At 29.7% G+C, this 13210-nt stretch overlaps 1 protein-coding gene across 1 annotated transcript in view; it reads right to left on the bottom strand.

Moving 5' to 3' along the window:
- Window positions 1-13210, bottom strand: part of LOC107451045 (galactose-3-O-sulfotransferase 2) — a 45739-nt gene that overhangs the window by 3015 nt on the left and 29514 nt on the right. Inside the window, exon 2 of the mRNA XM_016067017.3 lies at window positions 4698-5076. Coding sequence (XP_015922503.1) covers window positions 4698-5076 — 379 coding nt within the window. The remainder of the gene's footprint in view (window positions 1-4697; window positions 5077-13210) is intronic.

Below are 13210 nucleotides of genomic sequence, written 5' to 3'. Positions count from 1 at the left end.
AACTTAGTCACTTCTGCTTATGTGTCTTTTTTTTTTATCTCTATAATCCATTTTGTACATATATAAAATTAGTGTGTGTTGTGCCATTAAGCAAAATAAATTATGATGCAGTTATTTTTCTTTGTGTAATTTAAATAACGATTTAGTTTGATATTTTTATTTCACAAACCTAAAAAAATTATTGCTTTTTCTACTGAATAGCTTTTGTTTTCAAAATTTTACTTACCTACATGTATGAGATTCTGGGCCGGATTAAGACCTCTTGAGGCCCTAAGCACTGAAAATATTTTGGTGCCCCCCTCTAACAATTAAAAATATATCCACTACTAAGTCACATGTTAATTCAAAATATAAAATCAAAACTTTTTTAAAAGAAAATATTTATTCTAATTAAAACAAAATAATTAAAATAATATAATCAATTGAAAACTTTTCAATTAATATTAAAAAAAAAGTAACTTTTGTATGTGTATAAGTACAATGTGCAAAAAAGCAAACACAATGAATAACTTATGATCAGAACTTTGAAATTTTATATACTAAGACTCAAAATACTTGAAATTAGAAAAACAGACACATACTTTTTCTAAAAAAACGCATACATTTTTTTCAATCTGTTCGAATTCTTGACTCTCGAAATAAATAGCCATATCTCGAGAATTTTTTAAACGAACTAAACAATTTTAGCACGCAATAATAAAATTCATTTACCTAAAAATATTTCCTTGAAGTATTAATTATTTTATATTATTTTATTAAGAGAATAGTCGGAAAAAACTTTAAATTGAAAATTTAACAAATGTCATTTTTAATGACAAAATACAAAATTTAATGTGTACTAAATCAGTCAAATACATTTGAATTATTCAATTTTAAGAAAAGTTATATATTTGGCATTTAATTTCTCCAGAACTATTCAACAGATTTCGTTCAAATTTTGTATTTTACCATTTAAATTGATATTCTTTAAAATTATATAAAAATTTGTATATTTTGTATTATTAAAAAAAACTATTTTTGACAAGGAATTATTTATAGGTAAATGAATTTTATTATTAGGTGCAAAAACTTTTCGATTCGTTTAAAAAGTTCTCGAGACCTGGCGAAATGCATGATTTCGCTCAATTGATGAGCACCCCCCCCCCTCGGAGGGGAATGAATTGAATTTTCTGAGATATGGATCTTTTCTCTAAAAAAAAGAAAGGGGGATGAGTCGCCTATAGGATGCTTATAGATATCTGAGATGAAAGGATGCTCTCTGTCTGTAGTAAATAAATTGGGTTACACTTGTCTTGTCCTTTAAGTAGTTCTCAGAAAATTTAGCTTTGTATTTCAACCCATATGTTGGTGACAATCACGGTGGTCCTTTTCCGGAGTCTTCGAATTCATGAAATCGAATGCTGGCAATATAACTCTTTTGTTGTTTTTCCGCTGGATTGTTTGTTACACACAGAAAGCAAAATCAAGTTAAATTGGACCACGTTTCTCAGTAGTCTTGTGCTTATAATAAAATAACAGGAACAACAATATTTTTCCCACTCGTTTATGAAGAATGACCAATTTCTTTTTAAAGAAGTTTCATGGACAATGGAAATACCTTAATTAATTATTTATTTATTTCAATCCGATGTACACACGAGCTACAAGTAAAAATTAAGCACAACTACTAAATTTATTTTTAGTGACAGAAATAATATTTCAATAATAATTTTGATTGGCTCAAGCTTAAATCATTATCATTAAGGATTTTCTTTATTAGTTATTAAACATATTTTTAAATTCAATTATTAAAACTATCTTTCTTAAATTTGCCATTTATTTTTAATTTGAAATTTTCAGTACTTTTCTTATTTCCTAATTATAATTTTTACAAATTTCGTTATAAGATGTACAAAATATAGTTTACTTGCACTAAACCCAATTCAATTGAAAATTTTATTTTATTGCTACTTATTTCCTACATTTGATTTTAAAATTAAATTAGTTTTAATGAGTACTCTTTTTAACATATTTTTCACCGTCTACGAACATCCGGTTCACATTGTGAATTTACACATCTTTTGTGCACAACTTTTATAACATTTGTATTTATACAAGACTCTAAGGACTAAGAAACCTGTAATTCTTTCCTTATTAAAATACTAGCTTGCATTCATATTACATAGCATGCATTTTATATAAATCTTAAAATCTAATTTCACAATTCGATATATATAGATGAAAAAATCATAAGTGATGCGAAGTTTGTGGTCATATTTGCGCAAATTTAAACTCTCCTCCACAAAGAAATTTCGAAAAATGATACTTAAACACAGCTTCTTTTTCTTTCTTTAGTGAATGAAAAAATTATTTGAGGTACAATTTTGAAATAAATAGGCGCCAACACAACTTTTACGTAATTTGATGACTTTTTTTTCCAGTTGCAATGAGAATATAATTAAAAATATAGTATATAAGCAAATATTTTTAAAAAATGTGCATCACATAAAAACAAAAACATGCACAAAAACTGCAAACATGCATAACACAGTAAACATAAATCGTAGCAGTATGTTATAGAATCATTGTAATGGATAAAAAAAATAGAGATTTTATCGCATAGAAATTCACCTATTTTCATTATAAGACCAAAATTTTTTTATACGTAACATCTTTCGTTTTTTTTTCTTTTATTATGTAAAAACTCGTACTTAGAAATACTTGTTATCTACTCTTAAAATGGAAGCTCAAAATAATAAATTTATAAGCAATGCTTCGAAAAAAAAATTATGTACTGCTAACAATTTAGTTAGGCTTTGTGGTGTTCCCCTATCCTCTGGTGCCCTAAGCACGTGCTTAATGGATAATCCGGCCTTGCATGTGCCCGAGTCGTTTACACTTGTAGCATCTGATGAGTGGTCAAATACTCTTTCACTTTGTGGCACTTCCATCCAATGTGTACATCTTCACGTTTNTTATATAAATCTTAAAATCTAATTTCAATATTCGATATATATAGATGAAAAAATCACAAGTGATGCGAAGTGTGTGGTCATATTTGCGCAAATTTAACCCCTCCTCCACAAAGAAATTTCGAAAAATGATACTTAAACACAGCTCCTTTTTCTTTCTTTAGTGAATGAAAAAATTATTTGAGGTAAAATTTTGAAATAAATAGGCGCCAACACAACTTTTACGTAATTTGATGACTTTTTTTTCCAGTTGCAATGAGAATATAATTAAAAATATAGTATAAGCAAATATTTTTAAAAAATGTGCATCACATAAAAAAAAAACATGCACAAAAATTGCAAACATGCATAACACAGTTTTTTCACATCAAAAATCAAATTTTTTACATCATCAAATCATTGCATCAAAATTTTTTAAATCAAAATGCTGAAGTATTAACTTAGCTACAACTGCGAAAAATATTCTGTTAACATAAATCGTAGCAGTATGTTATAGAATCATTGTAATGGATAAAAAAATGGAGATTTTATCGCATAGAAATTCACCTATTTTCATTATAAGACCAAAATTTTTTTATACGTAACATCTTTCGTTTTTTTTTCTTTTATTATGTAAAAACTCGTACTTAGAAATACTTGTTATCTACTCTTAAAATGGAAGCTCAAAATAATAAATTTATAAACAATGCTTCGAGAAAAAAATTATGTACTGCGAACAATTAGTTATAGCATCTGATGAGTGGTCAAATACTCTTTCACTTTGTGGCACTTCCATCCAATGTTGACATCTTCACGTTTTAAGTAAGGGGAAGTATACTAAATGTAGTCGACGAAACAATTTTAAGTAAACCATTTTGAATAATTTGTCTTCAGTAGTTCATAGAGAGTTAGCTACCCAGCCTTACCCGCTTTTCTACCGTTACAAGTAGAACTCAATACGTAATAGAACTGATTTTAATCAATTCTATTACGTACGAGTTCTACTTAAAATCTTAGTCCCTATCCTGTGAAACATGGTTTCTTATGATGTTTAACTAGTTTGGGAATAATATCTATATTTAAATTTTAGCAATAAACTCAGTTAACAGCTAATTTTGCTACTTTACAAAATAAAAAAAAAATCACCCGTTTTATATTGTGTGTTGCTACGAAAAACGATGGACAAAAAATGTCTAAAACGCGTATACCATTTTCTTTCCCTATAAAAATGCCTTATTGGGATATTACAGTACAGAACCCGTTATCCGGAAATCAGAAAACCGGAAAACCAAAAAACCGGAACGAGATTCAATTAGTTTTCCCGTCATTTTTAAAAAAAAAAAAAAAATTTTTTTCCTCATAAGATTTTAGGATTTTTCGTTCTTTTTTGAAAGATGTTTACCTTACCATCATTTTGGAAATAATCATTAGTGTATTACTTCATCGTTTTCTCTTCTTTTTAAGATTATTTCCATTTTTTTTTTTTAGTTGGGTTTAACTATTAAAAAAACGGCTTTTTGTAGAGATTCAGAAAACCGTAAAAATCAGTTATCCGGAATAGCGTTGGTCCTGATCGTTCCGTATAATCGGTTCTCTACTGTATTTGTAAAAGATATTTGAGCATGTGTTTTGAATCTCAAATAGTGCATCTAATTATATAACCTGATATTGTACTTTTCACTATTGTCATAAATTTTAATGTCTGCTGTCATTTCTAATTTTTATAACTGATAACTTAATGAGAAAAAATGGCTATATAGTTCTTACCTGCAATTCGTCATATTCATACAGTGATTCAAACATGCTTACTGGATGCCTTACGATTGATAAATAAATAGAATCTTTCGGCATTACAGCTTCAATTGCTACTTTATTAAATACTAAGTGGTGGCAGAGAATGTTGTATCCAAGAATTTCCCATGGTGCACCAGCTACCATTTCTTTTCGGAAAGGTTTGACTAAAGAAAAGTAATGACTTTTAGGAACTATAGGAATGACTAAAGTCAAGTCATTTTGATGAGCATAACGCATTAGAATATTCTGTACTGATGTACTAGCACATTTATGTGTTTTCAAAAATACTATATTTTTTCTTGGGTTGCATGGTAAAGTTTTGATTGATGAGGAAATTTGTCTTTGTGGCCATCTGTAAGAAAATAAAGAAAAATAATTAAAAAATGCGCAATTTTGATTTAACATATATAAATTAAGTACGGGATATATTATACTGGATGCCCACTGAAATCCGTATCTACTCTATTAACTTTTGAACGATTGCCGTTATAATTGTGAAAGTGGTGACTAGGTATGGTAAAGTGGCCATGGGCTACAAGATGCAACCGCATACTGCGTCACTTGTTGGAAAACTGTTACGTCGTTACTCTCAAAATGGTAAGAGATAGGAGGAAGTGCATCATCGCTTTAGTCCAAATTGACTCCTTGTTGACAAAATTACTTAAATAAAAGAACTATTTAGGCGGCGAACAATTACCAATACTGTATATGACGCGACGAAAATTTTTTAGAAAAGAGGATAAATTAGTTATGATTACAAGATATCTTTATACAAAACTTAGTTTTACAAAGCTTAGAAGTTTCAACATCAAAATTAATGTTATTTGATGGTAAGTTTATGTCATTATTTCGAATATCGTTTTGTTAGTTCTCAGTGTAGAAAATCGCCAATAAATGCGTGCTTTTCTTGGTATTTATACCCACAAGGTGTCTATTTGTACTAAATTGATGATGATCTGCTACATAGTAATTAACTTTTTCCTCTATCTCACACCTTTTTTGAAATCTGGAAACTAACTTAGCAGGTTTCCATTAGAAGAGGCCGTAAGTTGTCGAATCTTGTAAAGCAGGTTCTCTTAATTATACCTAAACATCTCTTTAACTATAACTGAAACCGTTCAAAAGGTAAGAGGGTGGATACGGAATTTAAGCACTGTTTCTCTGTGATAGGAAAAAGCATTAATGGGATACGTCGATTACAGGTTGTTCCGTAAAGACCGCCTTGATGTGTATTTTAAGAATCCTTATCAAAAGTAAAAACAAAAGAAAACGCTTTCAAAATCTTACAAATCACTATACAGAAAGGCTGGAATATTAAACAACGAGACACGATTGCGGGAAAAAATGAAGGAGTTTTGAAAAACTATTATTTGTAACACCTTAAAATTTCTACCTCCAATTTAAGCTGTTTTGATGTTTATTACATTTGCAGTCCTTTATTGTAATAGGTCAGTTTTTGAGGACGTTTTTGTTTTATTCCACTAAATATTATTCTTCTACTCCCTAATGTGGATACTTCTTTGCTTTCATTTTTGATAAGGATTTTAAAAATACATATTAAGAGTGGTCTTTACGCAACCCCCTGTATATCGAAATTACGCAATTAAACGAATTCAGCTGCTTGCCGAAGATGATTAGAATGAAAAAAAAATTTTATTTCATAAAACTGAATTAATTTCGACTAATAAAGTGTACAAATATGTGCTGAGTTATAATTTGTTAAACTTGCCACTGATTTATAAATTATTTATGAAACCATTAAGTACAACACTGAAAACCTGGTTAATAACCTTTTTTGTTGCTGTAGACGAACCTGATTAACATATTGATAATTAAAAGATTTATTTATTCAGTAAACTTTTTAAAGGATTCAGATTCTTATCTTTTAGATGTTTTTGAATTTTTAACTATCCTATCTTGTTTTAATAATGATTGGAATTTATTAAAAAGACTGATCCTTTATCTTTCTTACACCTGAATGGCATAGAATTAAATCATTGCAAACGGCAATTTTTAAATAACATCAAAATGAAATACAGAAATAAAAATGGTAGCACAATATGCAGTGCATGCTAGTATTACTCCACAGATTTGCACAAATGCTATTTTTTCAATTGGCATTATTGACGTCTACCTGCTAAAAAATTTTATGGGGCTCTTTTTTAATAAAAAATAAAACTTTTAAGCAAATAAATATTTTAAAAGTGTATTAACAAATATTTTCAATGAGTCGTCTAATTTTCTATTACTACATTTTATTGTGCTAAGTAATTGTGAAATAATATACACTATCTGAAATCTCATTTCGATCAGTTAAGCGGATAAGCCGCTGGTGGCTTATATATATCGAGAAAGTTTTTAGGAACATATAAATATTTTATATCGCATGAATTCTTCGCAATTTTTTCTTCTTCTTTTTTTAAATTCAGAACATTACACTTCGAGCCTTCAGCAGTCCTGAACCCCAGGACGATTATAATCATCTTCCATCCCCTTAGCTCAGCCCTGCGAACCTTGGAAATAATTCGCTTTTCTCTGAGATCTGCAGAGGTCCTTATCGCCTTTGAAGAAAACACTCTCATCTCAGAAAAGATTCGAGTTTTTTCGAATCAGCTGTGTCATAGTATCAAGTAAGTAAATCATCCCCCTCCCTCTTGTTTTTTTTCTTAAGATTTGTGGAATGTTGTCAAAACTTCAGTTGTGAGTCGGTATCTTTTAGAAACCAGGACCATGTGTTTCTCGTTAGTTGTACTAACTGAAAAGTAGACTGAAAAGAAAGAAAAATCTGGTTCAACTTCTTCTTTTATTGAGAATTTTCTTTTGACATATCTTACTTTGATATTCTTATTTTCCAGGGTAAGCAAAAAATTGCTTTGTAAAAGTTTCTAAACAAATTACTTAAACATTGTTTCACCGTCAAACATTTATATAAAAATACCTATAAAATTTTAGAGTGAAGCAAAATTTTCATTCAACATATTTTTCATACTTTTTTTTTATTAATTTAGGTCAAAATAAGTGAAAAATATTATATTTTGCATTTTAATAATTTATGTTTTTGAAATACAATCTGAAACACCGATGCCCTTTTCTGCGTTAATGGTAAAATCTTCACAACAATAATTTTTCAAATTTGTACTTATTTGCAGTTTTTTAGATCTAACGAAACAGTAAAATTAATTATTGATAAATCTTTAAATGTAAATGAAAAAAAAAATCTTACTTTTTTTTATTATATTTTAGTACCAATATAATTCCTTTTTTTTTTATAACTATTAGACTGTTTTTTATAATTAAAAAATACCGAAATATATTTTTATTTGTAATTAGAGCATTCGAAAATATATATAAAAGAGAATCTGGTGTCTCATTTGCGTCAAAGGGCTAAGGTGATTCGAAGTTTATTCATTTAAGTGATTTGAAGCATTGAATCGAATCAATGCTTCAAATTCGTTGATTCGAGCAATATGCATATAAATCAGCAATATATATTACTTATAAACGTACTAATATTGCTGATTTGCCTTTAAAAAAATAATAATAAAATATTCAAATATGCCTTCTGTTCGGTTTAATTTAATTTGCTAAGAGTTCAACAGTTTTAAAAAACTTTAATTTTATCTTGTGTAACTGTAGCATTATTCAAATAAAAAGTATTTCTTAAATGAAGCAACCAAAATAATGATTTAAAGGTTTTGAATTGAGTAATTGAATTAGTAGAATCAAATAAAATTATTTGAACCTATAGGTCTAAATCGAATGATTTGAATTAAGCGATCTTCGAATCAGTTTCAAGATCCATTCCGCGATTTAAATCAATACTCAATTCTATTAAGGTGTATTAGATAATTCTTGGTCACAATTTATGTTAATAATTTCCTAAAAGAGAATGGGTAATAATATGGTAATACAAGAAAGAAATTCTTTACTTTCTTATTACTTCTAAGTTGTTTTTATTGCTAATCTTAATATATTTTGTTAATTTTGCACTCCCTCCTTAATTGCTATAATATTTTATATTAGAATTAATAAAACTACAATTAGGTAGGTAAAAAAATGTCTTGGAACAATTTTATTTCGTTAATGATAGATTATAATTATTCATTTTTATGACAATGCCTCAATTTATCTTCTTGTGATCTAATTTTTCCTTCCTTTACTTATCCCGATGCGCATGCACGAGGATTAAAAAAAAAATCGAAATTGGTTATTAATGAAACTTCAGTTATTAATCATATACGAAGCAGAGAAGTTTTAGTTCCACTTGTCCACACTGCGACCTCTCATTTTGGCTAAAATTGATATTTATTTACTTATTTTTAAGCTTCGCTTGGAGACTAGATCATTAACTTTCAATAAATGAGATCTTAATGTCGATCTTGGATGCTTTATTATAGTCATAATCAGGGAGTGATTATTTCATGGTCGGAAGGGGCATTTGCTTAGGGCCCTTAAATATAAATTTTTAAAAAATTTCTAGTTAAGGGTTTAAAAATTTTAGTTTTACATTTTATTCCAAGTTGTGTCTTGCTGGTTCATTAAATCTTTTAAATAGAATCCGCGAAAATTAGTCAAATTAATGACGCATATATGTCAATGTTTTCTTTTGTTGCTAATAAATTAGCTACAATGTATTTTTACCCAAACGAAAATCTGAGGCAGCATTCATGCCTAAGCACAAAGTATGGTCAGTATAATGTACCTCGTCTGTATAGACGCTATAATTTCAACAGAAATATGATTTATAACTTAAACTTATTTTTTCATCTTTTAAATAAATTTTCAAGTATTTTTTTGTTTTTATGACATTTTCTACAACAAAATGCCATATTTTTACACGGGAAATATGGAATAGTACATATATAACGTATGCAACGCCGATAGTTTTTCCCATAAAATTAAAAATTCAATGAAAAAAGTTGTAGAAATAATTTTCTTTAAATGGAAAAGTATATTGCATAGGTAGTGAATATTTCGTGCATGTAATACATATTATTAACTCCAATTAACGTTGTTGTTCTCACCTTTTAAAAGTGCCTAGTAATCATGGTTTTAGAGCCTATTTAAGAAATTTATTAATTAATACTTAATATTAAAGATTTAGGGAATTGAACATAAAAAAGGTAATTTTGTCTAAAAAAATATCCACTTTTTTAGAAAGTGTGATTCTGCCTACCGTAATCTTTCTGCTTTTTTTTTTTTCTTTCTAAGTGGGCATTTTTTTTTCAATGTAAGACCTGGGGAGAAAACCCACAAACAAAAATTTATGCTTTTTAAATTTTTAAATAAAATTTCGCAATAATTTAATTTTCTGTTAACTAGATAAATGTCTCTTCGTGTGCATGAAAACTTGCGTTAGTGATAAACGAAGCATGCTCCTAATTTTACCTATATTGTTGCGTGACAAAAAGAATTTTCGCCAATCAGTTAACGGGCATTAATAAAACAAATTACTTCCGAAACGAAACGAAAAAAAACATCATCTTCATAACATTTTCCAGTATCTAAGCTAGATTGCAATTGCATTGCTTTTGGAAAATATTCATTTATTCGTATATTCGATTTTTGAGATTTATTGTAAATAGTATTGCAATGTATAAAATTGTAACAACTTGCATATAAATTATTGTTTTATTGATTGTGGCATTTTAATGAGAAAGAAATCTAATCAATTTTTATTGATGTATCTTCAAACATTAAAAAATAAAGCTTTATTTATCTAATTATTATAATTAATATGTTTATTTATTTTACATTTCTGACCTGAATTTATTTTAATGTACTGGTTTAAAAACTTATAAAAAGCAAAAAATTACCAAAAATTTTTTTTTCATGAGTTCTCCTTAGGCCAAACTTAGCTGAATAAATTAGCTCTTTCCAAAGATATTCAATTTTATTCAAATTTAATCAATTGGTGATAAAATAATTTATTTATTGAAAATGTCAGTTTTGTTGTGGAAAATTTTAAATGTTATTATTGCGGGAGAATTATTTATTATTACTCTTATTAAGTAAGAATTTTTTAGATCAAAAATTTTGTCATTATTCCATTAGTAGTAAAATGAGTTATTTATAAATGCAAAAATGAGCTATAGCGTCACAGTGTTGCCGCTAGAGGGCGAGATAGCTACAAAAAGGGAATGCAAGGCGGACAGTAGATGACTGGAAAAGGATCACGTGGTTGATGAATCACGTTTTCATTTGCACCATGTAGATGGCAGAGTTCGGATATGGTAAAATCAGCACGAAAGCATGGACCCCAACTGCATTGCCACAACACTTCAAGCTGGTGGAGGCTATGTTATAGTTTGGGGGATGTTTTCTTGGCACTGCATGATCCCTTTGATTCCTGTGGAATAACGTCGGAATGCCCAAATGTATTTAAGTGTTATCGCAGATCAAGTACATCCTGTTATGTTAATGGTGCTCCCTGCCCAGGGATAGATGCATTCAGCAAGCAATGCTCCTTGTCATGCAGCTCGTATTACCGTCAAATGGTTCGAATAACATAACGGTGACTTTTATCATGCTTCGTTTACTGGCACAATCACCAGATCTCAATCCAATTGAGAATTTGTGGGATGAGATCGAACGGGGCATCAGATAGCTGGATCCAGTGCTATCCAATCTGACGGAATTAAAAAGTGCAGTTCATCGGATATGGAGTCAAATTCCTCCTACCACCTACCAACATCTCATAGAATCTATGCCAAGAAGAATTCGAGCAGGATTACGGGCTGAAGATAGTCCAACAGTGTATTGAGGGGGTGGTCATAATAATTTGACCACTCAGTGTATGTATATACACCGAAGAGCCATTACATTATGACCACCCTTCATCTATAACAATGGGCTCGCCCAGGCTTTCATGGTTTCTCGCCCAGGAACAATGTTTTCATGGGGCACATTAGAACCCATAATCTTCATAGAACATTCCCTGACGTCTTTAAGCTACTTGAACATAGTTGCAGACCAGGTTAACCCATTCATGGCAACAGTTTTTCCTGCGGGGGATGGTGCTTACCAACAGGATAATGCACCATGTCATAAGGGTCGAATCGTCATGGATCGGTTCGAGGAACATTCCAGTGACTTTCAAGTCATGTCTTGACCCCCAAATTCACCTGACCTTAATCCAATAGAGCATTTGTGTTCCTACTTGGAAAACCAAATTCGTGCTGCCACGCTACCCATTCACAATGTGAGGGAATTGCCGGACCAGTTGGTGAGCGCTTGGTACCAGATACCTCAGACTACCTATCATCAGCACCTAGTGGAATCAATGCCACGGCGGGTGCTAGCAGTTTTGAGGGCTAAAGGTGGTCTTATATGTTATTAGCAGGGTGGTCATAATGTAATGGCTCTTCGGTGTATGTGTATGTATGTATACTGGAGAAATATTGCATTAAAATATATGGTATCAGTAGGGTAATATACAAAAAACATATGCTCCAGTCAATTCCACCCATTTATTAAAGAAATAAAGAAGTTTACTGAAATTGATCCTAGCATATCAGACAGAATGTTTACAAGGAAAAACAAACTACCGTTTAGATCGAAACGGAGTTCATTCCGCAGAGCGATGTCGATAAGATTTCGTATGTATGTTATAGGAATCATGGAAAAACGAAATCTGCAATAAAAATAATAATTTTGATGAATTGCATCAAGATTTTTCAAAATCCTTTTACCCGACCTGGAAGTATTCGCATCAGGGATTCAAATATAAATTAGTGATATGCAATGAAGTGTGAATCAATATTAAATATTCCATATTTGCTCAAATTTTAAATTATATAAATATTATTCAAAAATATTTTTAAAATTAAACTCATTATTTATAACAGTGCTGAAGTTTTAAAATTTTGTCTCATGCTGATTGATCAGATGCACAAATCTGAAATACACAAAAAATATTTATTGAACCAAGCTAGCTGAAGTTGCTAGTTGTGTGCTTTTAATTTTGGACATAATGCTTGTTTAAGAAAATGGACACAGCTCATGATGTGTGTTTAAGAAAACAGACATAGTTTAAAATGCGTGTTTAAGAAAGTGGACATAGCTCGAAACGCGTGTTTAAGAATCTGGATTAAATTCAGAATATGAGTTTTAGAAAATGGACATAGCTATTTAAGTGAATGGACATTACTCAAATTACGTCTTTAAGAAAATGGACACTGATAAAAAAGAGTGTTTTGGAGAAAAAAAATTAAGCTTAAAATGTATGTTTAAGGGAAAAAAAACCCCAGCTATTTTTAAAAATGAACATTGCGTTTGATTACTTTTTTCAAACTACTGCTATAACTGTGGTATTTTATAAGAACTAACTAGAGAACAAAATAAATTCGTAATGCATAAATCTCTTTGTACAGTGCACAAACTAAAAGACAGATAGCACCCTTTTAGCTTTTTAGATAATGATCGAGTTATCATGTATATTTAATGGTTCGCAAGGACAACCTTTATATTGCCATACAATTGAAAAA

The sequence above is a fragment of the Parasteatoda tepidariorum genome, chromosome X1, assembly GCF_043381705.1.
Source record: "Parasteatoda tepidariorum isolate YZ-2023 chromosome X1, CAS_Ptep_4.0, whole genome shotgun sequence".
Classification (NCBI taxonomy): domain Eukaryota; kingdom Metazoa; phylum Arthropoda; class Arachnida; order Araneae; family Theridiidae; genus Parasteatoda; species Parasteatoda tepidariorum.
The sequence above is the reverse complement of the archived record's forward strand: the minus strand, read 5'-3'. Positions and strand labels throughout refer to the sequence as shown.